Source organism: Neolamprologus brichardi, chromosome 1 (genome assembly GCF_056152115.1).
Source record: "Neolamprologus brichardi isolate AB-2024 chromosome 1, ASM5615211v1, whole genome shotgun sequence".
Taxonomy (NCBI): Eukaryota; Metazoa; Chordata; class Actinopteri; order Cichliformes; family Cichlidae; genus Neolamprologus; species Neolamprologus brichardi.
In genome coordinates this window covers 20,108,335-20,123,970 of record NC_142104.1, presented here as the reverse complement: position 1 = coordinate 20,123,970, position 15,636 = coordinate 20,108,335, and the positions used below count along the sequence as shown (strand labels likewise).

Sequence of the window (15,636 nt, the reverse complement as noted above, 5' to 3'; positions counted from 1 at the left end):
TGAAAAGAATGCGAGGCTGGACCTGAGGCACAGCTTGTAAGTGGAAGCATGAGGAGCTTCCTGTCCCACAACAGTGGAGAGGGAAGAGGAGGGAAAAGGACACTGGCCCAGAGCAGGCACTGCCCTTTTGTTGCAGCTGTATAATGTTACGCCCATCATGAACCACTTCAGCATTCTTCCAGCAAATAAATAAATAAATACAACACAACAACTCGCTGACAAATGTGGCTACAGCGGGTAAATACAGACCGGAAACAGAGCATGCAGGACAGCTGAGGTGCAACACCAAGCCCCTTCCCCTCCCTACCCAAATTTGGACACCCCCCCCCCCCCCCCCCCCCCAAAAAAAAAGAAAAAAAGAATACACAACATAGAAGCAAAACCGGCTACCAATAGCAATCCTGACCTGGCTTGAGAAAGCACACAAATATGATAAAGGAGGAGCTAGATTTTGGTTTTATATGGCTGAATGGCCCCTTAGACCTGATAACAGGTTCACGATCAACAGGGCAGGATGTGACAGATTTTTTTTTCTGAATCCATGAGAAGTTTCAGCTGATCCAAGTCAAATATCCCAACTCCTCGTGTGTAAACATCCACTGGTGACTTAACATCAGGCGTGTGCTTTCTGTGTAAACACACGCCCGCTGGATTGAGCGTGTGGCTGGTAGAGGAGGAGGGGGTAAAAACCAAAAAGGAAGAAAAAGTATCTCCCAGTCTCGCCTTGTAGCCGTGTGGCTAAGCTAGCGCAATGCTATCTAGCATCAACATCATCACACACACACTGACTGACGGCCTGGACATAAACCTCAGCTCCGCCAGCTCAATCTGAGAGCCAAACTTACCGGCTTTCTCCTGATCGTATCCCACGACAATAAAATAGTCAGCCAATCTAGCCATGTCTGCCGCTTTTCCCGAGATTTACCAACACAATTCAGCATTTTTCCTTCTTCCAAAGCACAGCCATGTTTGACAGAAGGAGTGTCACTGCGCTTGCGTGCAGGAGCGGGATACATCCATGGGCGTGGGCCCACTCGAGTTTACAAATACAGCTCTGTGCTCCAGTAGAGGCTCGTTTTGGCCCTCAAGCACTGTTTCTTTTTATAAATCGAGGGCACCCAAACCTACAGCCACCAAAACCAAAAGAATACTATATTTTGCTATAACTGTGTGAAGTTTAGGAAAATAATTTTTATTTGAACGGCCTCAAATCACAGCATTAGTCAGCTCATGGCACAATTGTAAGTAATATACAGTATAACAGAAAAGAAACCAAGCAATTCTAATAGGGAATTTTATCTAGGCCACTCTTGGATTTGCTAGAGACTCTGTAAATAGAATAGAATAGAATAGCCCTTTAGTGTCATTGCACATGTACAACGCAATTATGGGTGCTCCAGCCAACCGTGCAGGAAAAAAAATAGTAAAGACATCAGGAATAAAATAAATGGCAAACAGAAGAGACAAGATATATACAGTAGTACTGCTCTAAAATACAAACAATTAAAAAAAAAAAAGAAACACACACACTCACTTTCACTTAGTAATGTAAAATATTTGCATCAGATTTTTAGTCAGCAGAAGTTTCCATGTTACTATATCACCACATGCTGTTTTATTATCCATGCTATGCTCATTTTTTAGCATGCTGATTGTGATGTAACATCTCTTAACCAGTGGAGTGTGTACAAACCCTTAACCTTAAGTGCACATTGGCCACTAGTCAGCTCTGTCTGAAGCTAAAACTGGGGATTTTCTGATTTATTTTTACTTTTTATGCTATGAACTCCGACGCCAACTGCAAAAATTAAAAATCCCCATGCAGGGACTATTCCATAGACTTACAAATTTTATGTAACATTAATTTTTTTATTTGTTTTTGTGTAAAAAAGGGGTCAAATATCGTGTTTGTGCAACATATTTAGTATCCATGAAAAAAAAAGAGAAAAGGACAAGCCGAGTAGCACGTGTCGATGAGTAATATGTGAGTGAGAGAGACAGGCATCCACCACCACCACCTTTGCTGTCAACAATAGCAGGAACACAGCAAGCAATTTCCTCTCTCTTCTCCTTTTTTCCCCCCTCGTGCTGTTCATCTGCTAGAAAAAGGACACAGGTAGTCAAAGAGTTGAACCTGTGGCAGAACATATTAAAACTCCTTTTTTTATAAAGTGTTTATCACAGCACAAGAATGATCATTAAGTAAAAAGACCCCACACAGCACAATGGATATTTCAAGGTAATAATTACGACTTATCTTTGCAATTTGTGCTTTGGGGGCTGACAGCCTCTTTTTTTCCCTCTCCTCCCAAACATGACAACTGTTGCTAGGCTTTTCTGACACACAGACCTACTCTTGCATTAAACTGTAAGGTTGTACAAAAACTGTCGGATCATTTTACCAGGACAACATCACAAAGGACTTTCAAAAGATTGCTATATAAGGAGCCAAAAAGCACTAGAGGAGTTTTGTTGTCATGATTGCACCATCTCTTGTTGTAAACTCTGGTAGGGGAATTATTTGTCCGCTGGAGGCAATTATCATTGCAAAGTGCTTGCAAAACATTCGCTGGTTTACAACACATGTGTTTGGCATTTATGTATTTTTTTTTAGTTTGAAATATGACACCAAAGAATGAGGTTGTCTGAGTTATAAATAAACTCAAGAAAGTTTTTAATTATAATGATATACGAATTACAGGATGTTGGTGCGCTACAGGGGAATTTCAAGCGTTACATCGCCTTTAATTCAGTTTGAGCTTTTCTTCCCCATAATTGAAAGTGAAACAAGTATCAAAACTGAAAGAAATACTTGGACCTTCTCTGCAATGTTAATTTACACCATATCCAGTGCCTTGTGGAAATTTCTGTACTGGAATTTCTCTTCTGAAAAAAAGAGAAAAGTTGGTATTTACAGCATTTCACACACAGGGTCATTCTTGGGTGCATATAACCTCTTTGTGCTCATCTCAAATACAGACACACACTAGATCTTCACTAGCCGTGGCTCAGTGAGATGAGATAAACAAAGTTTTAGCCTCCCCAGCTGGTTATTTTTTATGCAATTTTATGTGATTTATTTATTTATTTTCACCCTCCCTAAGGGGCTCGTAATAAGCATCTGTCTCACGAATCCCACAGACAGTTTTGATTTTCCACGCTGTGGAAATCTAAAACATCTTCCCGTGTTTTCGTGTAAAAGCAACATGCAAATTTTGAGTTATAATGAAAAAGATATAAATATAATAAAGTTCAAACTGATGAGACATGTTGGTATCACCTGTGTGAACTTGCATTCCTAAGGTGAAAAGTGAGGTGAGATTACTCACTCACACTGGCACACTGAGTTAATATTGTTCACACGTGACAGCTCTTTTGTAACTTTATTTCTAGTTAATTGTAAAATTCCATTTCACATTTATCCAAATAAATTTGTGGTAAGCCCATAGTCAAATATTTGCCTCGTACAAATAAAAACATAGAGCATACTCTGTTTATAGTTGGGAATACGTGTATTATTTAATCCCTTATTATGTTCAGTGTCTCTTTCAACGTCTCAAATTCATCATCCAGTACATTTTCAAGCTAACATGGAAGTTCAGCACATCAGGGAGTGCCCTGAAAAGGAGTCCGATGAAGCATTCCTTAAATTTCACTTCAAACAATTAGCCAGATGGACTGAAAAGAGCATTAACAAAAACTATAGCCGTGTGACCGTAAAGTCCAAATATTACAACTAAAGTTCAAATATTACAACCACAAAGGAAAAGGTCTTTTCTTTCTGTGATTAACACCCACTATAGAAAGCAGCTGTCTGACGCGAACATGTTGTACGCTTACTGGCACAGTGAGTGCACTGTTTGACTTACATAAATAATGACTACCCATTTGGTTATACACACACTTAAATAAAAAACAAACAAACATTATTTTATTTTTAAGAGTCATGCTGAGGTGCAAAAAGAAAAAGAAAAAGAAAGGAAAAAATCTAGTGCTGTGACTCACTGAAAGCATGAAAGAAGAACACAATGACAGCAACTCTTAAATTTCCTTTAATGCTTCATGTTTAATGCTTTTTCAAATGCATTCCTGAAGTTTTAACTGCTGTAGTACATGAACAACAGCGCAGCAGTAGTGTACTGGATGGGGTGGGGGGGGAAAGGATGAGAGACTGAGTGTGTCACTCATTAGCCCCTCCTACAATTTTTGTATAAAAGGCTCTCCGTCTGGTGTGTAGGAGCTATTAGCAGAGTGACACAGCTGCCTTACAGAACTAGAAGCAATCTCAAGAAACCTGTGGAGTACTCTTTCCCAGCTGATTCTAGAAGAAGAAGAGCTTTCTCATCCAACTAAAGAACAGAGACTAAGGTATGTGCACTTGCCTTTAAAATAGACATTGCTTAGATTTGTTATGCCACTAGCTGATGGCTTTATCCTTGCTTTTTTGAGGTCAGGGCACAAGTGTAGAGACAAGAACAGGTTATCTGTCTGGTTATATAAGCAGTTCAGCTCTTAATGTGTGCGTCTGTTAAGGAGTTGCCTTTAAGGTGCAAAGCATCCAACAGGGGCAGCATACCATGTGCTGTTTATCATATTATTGCACATAATTTTGCTGTTTTGTTCTATTTAATCAGGTGACTGAGTTGAATTACATTTGTTTGTGAACTATTTTTGCCTGTTTAATGGGAGACTGTGTCCTTCACAGTACTGGCCAGGGGCCCAAAGCATGGTTGTAGGTTTACTTAGCCCAGCAAGATCTGACCTTAGCTTAACTTTCTAAATAAATGAATGACATGTGCAAATAACTTGGCTTTTGGACTCTTGTGTAAGCAAGCACACTTATTACAGTATGAAGGAGTCTATCTATGGATAGAAGGACAGCAGGAAAATTGTATAGTTAAATATTAATAAAAATGTACGAGTAACTAACTATTGATTTTTTTTCCTTCTCCAAACAGGAGCCAAAATGAAATTGATCTTCCAGTCCTTCATCTGCTGCTGTTTGCTGGCAACAGTAGCACACTGTGTGGAACTTGAAGTGAATCCTGAATTGAAAAAGAGGTGAGTTAACTGAGGCATGATTTTCATTTGAACCCGAGTCAGGGTGTGACACTCAGCATTTCAATTATCTACCTTGGACTAATGGCATTTTTCCCTTCCTCTTACAGGCTAAGCATATGGCTAGGAAGCAAACTGAGGCGAGATGTTGACACCATATCAGTAGAGAAGAGAGCAGAGGCTGAGCACCTTGTCAGACCAGAAGACATCAGGGATACGTTGTTGCCACATTCCAGGTAAGATCATGCAATTCTGACAGTCTTATTATAAAGTAAATATAAATTCAAGAAATCCAAAGTCAGCTATTAACAGTTCAGGATTGAACAGTATAGACTCATGTCCTCTCCCTTTGTCCTCCAGCACTGACATCCACGTCAGGACCAAGAGGTCTTCAGGCTGTTCCCTGGGTACCTGCACAGTGCACGACCTGGCAGATCGTCTGCACCAGATGGGCAAGTCAAGGGGTGGGAATGCACCTGCCCACAAGATTAGCCCACACGGATATGGCCGGAGGCGTCGCGCCCTTCCATCATACAGAGTCTCACTAAGGCTAGAGAAGGGCAGGCTGAGGCCCGTGTGGAGCTCGGCTGACTCACAAGTTCACAAGCTTGAGGCCCTCCTCAGACGGACATGAGCACCACTTTGCAAAGGGAGTTGGGAACAAAAGCAAAGGAGTAGTGTCCTGTGCGCTCTGTTTTAAAATTCTTGAAGTGCCTCAGACTACAGCCAAGTATGCTCCAGCACATTTGTTCCAGGCTGGAGGACTGAGTCAGTTAATCAGAGCAAAACTGGCTGCAGCTGAGTTTGTCCAAAGCCCGAGCCTTGCAATGAGCTCAGCAATGTACAACTTTCAAAGAAAAAAGAAAAACTGCAGCTGCTTATAGACACTGGATGGCACAGCATGGAGCAAACTACAGGTGCTGCTCTCTGCATGGCAGAGGAAAAGGAAGAGTGCTAATACCTGGCAAAGTGGACTCATCCTCTCGATCAAGGGGGAGGACTCTTCTAATATTCTGGGACTTAACACATTTATTCCTCAAGGCCAAGACTTAAGACTTAAGAGATAAGTGCTATCCTTTAAGGATTTGTGCCATTGTGTTCCATGAAACTGTCAGTACTTGTCTGCACTTTTCCATTTGGACTTAAAGTCAAATGAATCATCAGGAAAAGACATCTTCACCACAATGCCAAACACGAAGATAGGCTCCACAGCTCTAAAGCTATCAGTTTATATCAAGTTTTGGACACTGTATAAGGGAAAAATGCCTTAGATTATGTGATATATGTGCCAGTTCTTAATGGACTGAAATATACTTGAAATGTTATTGTTTGTAAAAAAAAAAAAAAAAAACACAAGTGCAATCTATATTTGTTTTTATTGCAGGTATGTGTATATATGAATTACTTTATTTAAATATTACATAGAAGTTACAGTAAAGTACTTATACAGATAGAGCTATTTTTGTACAGGAAGAAATATATATGGGCATTGTAGCTATTTGTCATTACTCTTGCAAACTGTGGTAATAGGATATCTGTTTTAGAGGTATATTATATATTTGTAAATGTGTTCTATTTTATTTGTGTCGCAGCAATAATGTCATTCAATAAACATTTTGCATACAAAATCTAAACCTTGTTTGGCTCTCCTTTCTTTGTGCTCCTGGCTCGTGTGAATTCAAAGTGGCACTCTATTGTCTGAGGGCACACTGTTACAGCAAAACAAAGAGCACCTGGACTCTGTTAAGTGTTTAAAGGTTCTCATTAGAGCCCCCCTCCCTTCTCTTGCTGCATCCCCCTATTTATGATCCCACTCAAAAAAGGGGCAGACAGGTTGCCAGGCACATTCCTGCTAGGTTCAGCTCACATTTGCTGGCTCTCTCAACACCACAGAGCAGCCCTGAAGCCACTGGAGGAGGCTGAGGCTTTGGCTACATCTGTGTTCAATGGAAGATGTTTGGGACACAAGTCGGCTGATGCGGGGGGTTCCGGTTTAACATTCTTTCCATATCATCCCAAAAGCTACTCAAACACAACACCGATCAAAACGTTCCCGTTCCAGCACAACAAAGACCGAACCCGATTTAAATCATTCAGATGTCCCATTTTCACCCTTCATAAACCATTCAATATATTCAAAAGTATTCACAACAATGAAATGTGCACTTTTTAACACTCCTTTAAATCACAGAGGGAATAAAAGATGGGTCTTTCATATCAGCTCAAAGATTATTGCTACTCTTTTTAATTTAGTGGAAATCCATATTGCAGCTCTTGAAAGTGCAGGTAGAAACAAAGTGAGGATCACTGAGGTGTTATGTGTCCTCTATTGCCATCTAGAGATATTTGATGGCCATAACTGCAATATTATGGCACAATTTAAATTGGTATTATTTATTTACTTAGGTTAGTCAGCTGAATGAAATTATTAATTAACAGTGTTGGGTGAGAAGCTTCCTTTTTTATATTATTAGATTACAAATTTAAGTTCTGCCTATCCCGATTGTGAGCATTCACAGTTTTTTTTTATTAATATCGTTTTTGTTGTAAAAAGTTTTCATTTGAACGATTTAGATTTGTTTTCTATTTTTGAAGTATAGCCAATTGATACATTTAATAAGTAATATAGAACAGTAACTAAAGACAAAACGTGAACCACAAATTACAGAATAACAAAAGAGCCACACATAGTGCAATAAAACTGAAGCAAAGCAAATGTGCCATCTAGTGGTAAATCAAATGATGGATTTCTTAAATATTAATTTACTTACACTTTGTCTGGGAATTAAATTCCAAGACAAAAGAAAAAACCTGCAGGAAGTAAAACTGTAAAGTGTTTCTCATCACTGCAAAATCACTCTAAGAATAGAATTCTAACCATGTAACGGTGTCACTCCTTCAGTAAGCCAATCAGCTGCTGACGCCAGAGGCGTTTTGTCACTGGCGTCACCAGTCTGACTGTGGCGTGGTGATGGCATCAGCAAACTGATGAGTCTAGACCAGCTGGTATAAAAACTTACACACATTTCACAGCTTACTGCAGACTAAACTCCAGGTGTTGCTATTAAACTCAAAGAGCTATCATGAGAATTATTTTAGGTCCTGCATGTTGTCAGATAAGATCCACTCACCATTTGAAATTTAATACCAAAATCCAAACGACTTTCATCTGGAAAACGCAGAAAAGAATTATGGTAACAATGAGATCCACATACTTTCATTGTTTGAGGCACTGCTGAGAGGAGAGGGGACAGGCAAACACTCTATCTGATAATAATAATGTCAATCAAAAAGATACAGGCCCAAGACTAAGAGCTAGGCCTCTGAAGCCAACTCTAAAAGTACCTTGACAACCTGAGCTGAGAGGATTATCCTCATAATCTCCACCACTATCAGTCTAAATCTGGGACTGGACCCATTTGTGGTTACACCAGTAAATCTGAGTCCTCTTGTGAGGCGATGTGAGGAGTTGTGCAGTATTCACTTACAGCCACTGTCCACTTTATCAAATACACCAATTCAACTGCTTCTTAATGCAAATATCTAAACAGCCTGTCAAATAACAGCAACTCAATGCATTTTTGTAGACATGGTCACAAAAACTTGCTGAAGTTCAAACTGAACATCAGAATGAGGAAGAAATGTGATTAAAGTGACTTTAAACCTAACATGATTGTTGGTGATCTTCTGGGATCTTCCCACACAACCATTTACAGAGAACGTTCTGAAAAAGAGAAAATATCCAGTGAGCGACAGTTCTCTGGGTGAAAATACCTTGTTGGTTCCAGAGATGCACGGCGAGAGTTTAACCTCCTAGGAACTGGCGTCCACATATGGGGACATCACATATTGGGTTGTCAGACCACGATACTAAGTTTTGCTCTTTCAAATCGCTTTCAAATGAGCCATTTTGCTCAAAGCTGCACAATTGTTGTTTCTCATTTTGATTTTGTACTCAAGAAATATGCTGCGGTGTTCAGACACCAAATAAAGAGTTTTGCACGTCATTACTGGGGTGATCATGGCTCAAGAGTTGGGAGTTCGACTTGTAATTGGAAGGTTGCCGGTTCAAGCACCAGCTCCGACAGTCTCTGTCGTTGTGTCCTTGGGCAAGACACTTCACCCGTTGCCTACTGGTGCTGGTCAGAGGGCCTGGTGGCGCCAGTGTCCGCCAGCCTCGCCTCTGTCAGTGCACCCCAGGGTGGCTGTGGCTACAATGTAGCTTGCCATCACCAGTGTGTAAATATGTGTGTGGATAACTGGTTGTGTAAAGCACTTTGGGGTCCTTAGGGACCCCAAATATACAAATACAGGCCATTTACCATGTGACTTTATAGTGTTTGACAAAACACTATAAAGTCACAATAGCAAAGAGAAATTAAAAATGCATGCCATGAAAGAGTTCGGGTTTTAGGAGGTTAAGGTGATAGAATGGGAGCAATAACTCAAACAACCACTCAATACAAAGAAGGTAAGCAAAAGGGCAGCTCTGAACAGATAACATGTCAAACCGTGGAGCAGATGGGATATAGCAGCAGAAAAGGACACTGTCTGCCACTACTGTCAAGTAAACACAAGAACCTGAGGCCAAATTTCGTACACGATAACAACCAGAAGACTCTTTCTTGGATGATCTTTGGATGGATGCTATGTAAATTTATTAAGAAAATGAGATTTCAGGCTTTAAAAAATACCCCCTTTAGTGAAAACCATTACTTTCTTTGTAGGTCCACGTGTTTATCTAATGCAGTGGTTCTCAATTGTGGTGTAGGTCAAACTTTTCATCAGTGATTGGAGAAAAGAGTGAGTTTGCGATTGTAGGCACCTTTTTCCTAGCTTCTTGAAGTTAGACATGCTATGAAAAGTTTGAGAACTGCTGATGTGATGTGTGTGCCATGCCACTTCTCAGCAAAATATCCTGCAGTGCAACAAATCAACCACAAGAGGACATCTCTGCCTCTAAAAAAGGAGCGAGACATTTGGGGGAAAACCTAACAATTCATATACTGATCTGCTGTGAATGCAATTACTACTAAAATTAACCTGCCTCATAAAGTTGTGGAAGGTCCATTAATGGCAGACTTCAGGATTCGGTTTTAGCTCATATCCTCGCACTAAGATTTGGCCATGAAAGAGTTAAGGATGGAGTGATGTGTGCTGCTGGCTGGTGGGTGAGAAATCAAATACTTTCTCAGCAACAAGAGCACAGCATGACTTAGATGTTTCTGAGAGACCTTGAGCACAGTTTCAACTCACTTCAGACACAGCAGAGCCAGAAGAGGTGAGTGGACTTTTTTGACATACTAGTCTAGTAGCTGAGATGGCCACCATTATAAAGACTGAACGGCAAAAATCACTTTAATTTTTCCTGCTAGGTCTTCACATTTGTATCCATTTTTCTCCCCGTCATATAGATACAGATTAGTTCTATACAGATTTGTTACATTGTATGCGATTATTTGTCACTCGTAAACAAGTTTATGTGTATCCATATCTAAACCACTGATGCATAAAAAGAACACAGACTTACGGGAAAGTCTATCTGACAAGTGTTATAGAATTGCTGAAAGAAGAGCAGCTTGATATTAGTAGTTGAGTGCTTTGTTTTTTTTTTTATCTGTACTGTTTTCCAGACCCTGGCCACTGAGAAAGATGAGAAGAGAAGACACACCTCTTTTAAAACAGCACTCAAATCCCAGCTTAGGGAAGAGTGAGTCCTTTTCTTTCCCCCCCACCCCTCGCTCATGTCTATCTCTCTGCAATGTGGTTAATGGCTTTCTCTTGTGTCATTGACCTCTCTGTCAGATGTGGCGTTGACAAAGAACCAATTTGGGGATTCAGCCAGCCACAGTAGTGAGGTGTCTGAGAAACTTTTTTTTTTTTTTAAAAAAAAGGAACGATAAAGACAGCAGAACATAGCGAGCTGAATCTGAGATAGGTGTGCGAGTGCTCACTTAATGGCCTCCTGAAACCTCCTAGGGGACTTACACAAGTAGTAGGAGATGATACATGTTTCCACATTATAGTGCTTTTAAATCAGACTCACAAATACGAGGGTGCACAGACCCACATTAGCACAGTCCAGTGCGAGAACCATTACAATACTCTTCACATTAGCATCTAATAATGCTGTCTGCAGACCAACACCACTCTCGGACATTTGATCCAGTGTTTCCAGACACACGATCTGAAAGGTTCTTATGATCTAGAATAAAATGTTTTCCTGCGCTGAGGAGTCACAGATAGATTGCAAACATTTGTAATTTAAGCGACAGATTGATCACAGTGCAGCGGTACAGTGGAAGTTAGCTGCAGGCATATTCATAGTAATTTGCTAAATATCTTAAAATTATAAATACAATTAGTTTTTATTAATGTAAGGAAACAAACATCAATCTACTTTAAAAGATAAAACAATGAATCAGTAAAGCCGCCATTATAAATTTAAATATGCAGTGGTGTAGTATATAATATAGACTCTTAATCATAATATGAATATATTACATGCATATGTATCTGTTGCTTTTTTTATTTTAAAAACCTAGCAAACTGATATGCTCATCATCTTTGCTTTGAACTCACAGTTCATACAGGGGATTAGGCTGACTACATAAGCCTCCCATAAGAGAAAATAACCCTGGATCAGGTAACTGTTTTATCAAATGACATCAACACAAATCGAGACAAGGGCACGCTGATGTTAGAATAAATAAATAATAAAGAAAAGACCCATTTAACCTCAAAAATCATCTCAACAAACATATCTGTCATTCTGCCACAAGCTGTTCATTTATGGGTTTAATTGACAGAAAAACAAATGAATTAATAGAATATTGATGCTATTGTAGATATAAGCAAACTGATACTTAACCAAAAATGACTCAACCTCTTTACATAACCTTTGAGTTATGATCTTTTCAAATACTTTCATAACATTAGAAGTTAAAGTCACTAGCCTATAAACGTTGTCTACCTGAGGACAAGGCTTTTCTGGTGCTCAGAAATTGTGCCACACCTGTTTTCAATTGCTGTTATTTAATAAACACGTGTGCAACAGCATCAGAATTGTATAATATGAAAATTATTTTAATGTACTGCCAAAAAGATCAGTCTGTCTATTGTTTTAATATCTACTGAGTAGTGATGGAGGATATTGACTTATGAAAATGTGAAATATAAGGAGGGGTCCAGTTTTTTCCAGCACATTCATAAGACTGTGAATTAATGACTAAAAAGGACTCTGATGGTTATGCAAGCAGGGGTCTCTTTTCCTCTCGCCATTTCCGTGTGTGCACATCGTACAGTAGGTGACACACAGCTGTGTGTTTGTATCAGAGAGCATGTGTTCCCAATGGACAGAAAGCAGAATAGTGAAAAAGAGCAGCAGGCTATGTCTAACTTTGACTGAAACCCTCCCTTTGTTGACGGCCAGCTTGAACACATTCTCAGTACTAGTAGCACTGCTAACATGATGCCACAGGCTCCTTTAAATAGAAAGAGATGGTAGACTCCTAAACTGCAGACAGCATCTCTTAAGGTATCACTGAATCTGTGCATACCTTCTTTAGAATCCAACTTGAGATGACAACACGTTCAGATAAGGCTGTGAGTGACACTGAAGGTAAGCGCAACAGGTTAAATGGTTGTGAGGTTGCTATGGTGTAAGCTTCTTCTTCTTCTTTATCTTCTTCTGGATGCTCTGTTTATGGGTCACTACAGCAGATCATCTGTCACACCTACCCTCTGCATGTCCTTCTTCGCTACATCCTCAATCTTGTCTCTAACTTTGTCTCCAGACTGCTCGACCTGAGCTGTCCCTCCCACTGAAAAACATCTTACCATCTTAGCATCTTCTAAGTCTTCCACTTCCAGCTTCCACCTGCTGTCCTTTTGTTAATGCCACTGTGTCCAAACCACATCATAGCAGCTCTCACTATCTATAGAAAGCATAGGTGTAACAATTCTCCAAAACCACACGCCATTTTTTTATTCTCTCCACAGCCGTGATTGCATGATCATGATTGGATCATACAGCTTTTACCAGAACAGAGTGCTGTAGGCTTCAGCAGCTCCAAATGGGAGTCAGCGTATAGGACCACAGCAGCTTTGAATGAGAAAGTTAACTTAAGGAAATCATAAGAAAGAGAAACAGGAACCTGAAAGGAATCCAAATTGATTAAAATAGCAAGTAAAAGTTTAAAAGGGGAAGAATCCAAAAATCCAGCTGAAAGTGGTTGAAATATTTTTTTAAAAAAGAAAAAAAAGCCTACATCTCTTTTTAAATAAAAGTAAACAGTTCAAATTTTATTAAACAATGAGTAGATGTTGGTATTATTGCCCAAAGGTTAGGATTAAATGTACTTATTATAATGGATATTTGGTGTGCTAGACTAAACATAATAGCCAAATAGTAAGCAGGCCAGCCTTGTGCTTTAGAACAGGTGGGTTTAAAAATTATTTTCAGTGTTTTGTGCAGGTTAACATGTCCAGGTTTCAGCAGTAGATTTATTTCTGATTGGATGCCTCAGTCACCACATTCTAAATATCATTACTACATATTAGACCATTCATTTTGTCTTTATTAAGTACACTTTAGTATAAAAGACTCCTCTTACGGTATCTACTGTTTAAGTTATTTCTGCTATAAATATTCAGTTTTCACTTTGAGAAAAATAAGAAATGGCTGTGAGTCAAAAAAAAAAAGAAAAAAAAGAAAAGAAAAGTGATTCTTGACTTATTGACCTATAATCTGTCAAACATATCTCTCGTGAATGATAACAAGTCATTCTGAGAACATTTTTGTCACAGGGTAGCAGCTGCAATCAATGTTTAACAAAGCAATATATTTTTATTTATTCACCCAGATTAAGTCTCATTGAGAATAAAAATATATTTTTAAGAGAGATCTACAGAAGATGACACCAGAAGTCGCAATAAATAAATAAATCTGAATTGACTATTTCTCGTGCACAAGGTCAATATAAAGTAAGACGCATGCTGTGTCCCAATTCGGGGTATGCACGCTTGAAGTACGCACACTACGCGTACTACGTACGGTGCGTACTATAAGTACGAGAAGTGCGGAAGTGAGAGGCTTGTGAAATGGGACGGTATATGCTTCGTCGCGCTGTTCAGGTTGCCTAGCAACCATGATACTAACCGCGAGACACGCTACATACAGTTTTGTTTGACAGAAATGAAGGAGAAAATTGTTTTGTTGGTCAATCATTTTTGTCATGACATCACTTTGATTAGTTGAGTATCTGAGGCTGAGACCACAGGACTGTAAAACATGATTCAAGGGCTTCATTTCTTTTCACTGACTGTCAGCTTGTTGTGTTTGTGGATATATGACTGACTTTAATTATCCATAAAATCATCAGATTCTCTGTAAGATTAAGGTCGACTATATGTATATTTAGAAGTAGAGGCTTTAAAACCAAGTTAATGCTGAAAGTACAAACATCACTAGTGTCACATAACTTTGCCGACATGTGGCCAACAGCAATGTTTTAATGTTCTTCGTTATTAAACATTCGCACATGAATAAGTGACGTCATATTCAGTACTTACTTTTGACAGTTCACTTTTCGGCCGCTCCCTTCTGCCGTATTTTGCGGCAAAATTATCCACACCCACCGCCGCGCTATGAATTGTGGGATATATGGGACCACGAAGCGTGCACCGGACCACGCTTGATATTTGGGGAAATCGACGGCGCATTTGGAGTATGCATTTGAAGTACACTTCGAATTGGGACAGCCGTCGTCGCGTGGCGGTGACGTAACCGCACTTAAAATGCGTACTTCAAGCGTGCATACCCCGAATTGGGACACAGCAGCAGAGTTGGTAGAATAACGTTCTAAATCATGGCGACTAAATTCTATTCATCTACATAAAAAAAGTATATGGGGGCAAAACGCATTCAAACATCGCCAGTCATTTTTTGGCAGACATGTTATAATGCAAATGATAGAATTACAGAATTGGCCTGCACAGATGCTTTTCTAATCCGTGTTCTTTTATCTGAAATGACAGCAGCGTCAAACGCATCAAATGTCAAACAGACATGACAGCAGACTAGGAACAAACACGAAGGACATTCGCGCATTTTTGCATCTGAGTGTGTAAATCCCACTGAAGTGAAAGCTACTGAGCCCAAAACAACACAAGAAACAAACAAAAAACTTAAGCAGTGCTGTTAGTAAAATGCGGCTCAACAGATTTAATCCATAGAACACATTTATCCAGTAAATAATCTGTCGCAGATAGAGCATACAGGCAGACGATTTTAAACCGAAACTATGAACCAGTCTGTGTGTTCAGCATGAGCTCCCGCGGTGACCTATCACTTTTTGGCACTGTAGCTACAGTGCCAAAAAGTGATTGTCTGCCAAAAACTGATTTCCAATGTTTCTGTGTATTTTTTTTTAATGTGTAATAGCTTTACGTATGTTCGTAAATAGACTTCGGTGAACAGGATTTACAAAGGGGTTATATATAGAATTAAAAAATTATCAGTTTTTCAAGTATCTTTACAACTATGTGTTATTGTACTTACATTATAACCAATCCGGT

General features: G+C 39.4%; 2 protein-coding genes across 3 annotated transcripts in view; one reads left to right on the top strand and one right to left on the bottom strand.

Moving 5' to 3' along the window:
• sbf2 (SET binding factor 2) overlaps positions 1-978 on the bottom strand; it is a 103,868-nt gene extending 102,890 nt beyond the window's left edge. For both annotated transcript variants that reach the window (XM_006780170.3, XM_006780171.3), the window contains exon 1: positions 846-978. In XM_006780170.3, the coding sequence (XP_006780233.2) occupies positions 846-900 (55 nt within the window). In that variant the 5' untranslated portion in view covers positions 901-978. The remainder of the gene's footprint in view (positions 1-845) is intronic.
• Positions 979-4,247: 3,269 nt separating this feature from the next.
• adma (adrenomedullin a) lies at positions 4,248-6,676 on the top strand. Its single transcript, XM_006780169.3, has 4 exons — positions 4,248-4,368; positions 4,959-5,061; positions 5,169-5,294; positions 5,419-6,676. Exons 2-4 carry the CDS (start codon positions 4,967-4,969, stop codon positions 5,690-5,692), a joined length of 495 nt encoding a protein of 164 aa, XP_006780232.1. The 5' UTR covers positions 4,248-4,368; positions 4,959-4,966; the 3' UTR covers positions 5,693-6,676.
• The last annotated feature ends 8,960 nt before the right edge of the window (positions 6,677-15,636 follow it).

Bases quoted from the DNA above. Each gene is read 5' to 3' on its own strand.
- adma (XM_006780169.3), top strand. From the start codon at position 4,967: ATGAAATTGATCTTCCAGTCCTTCATCTGCTGCTGTTTGCTGGCAACA. The intron at 5,062-5,168 runs GTGAGTTAACTG...TTCCTCTTACAG, and splicing joins AATCCTGAATTGAAAAAGAG to GCTAAGCATATGGCTAGGAA. The intron at 5,295-5,418 runs GTAAGATCATGC...TTTGTCCTCCAG, and splicing joins ACGTTGTTGCCACATTCCAG to CACTGACATCCACGTCAGGA.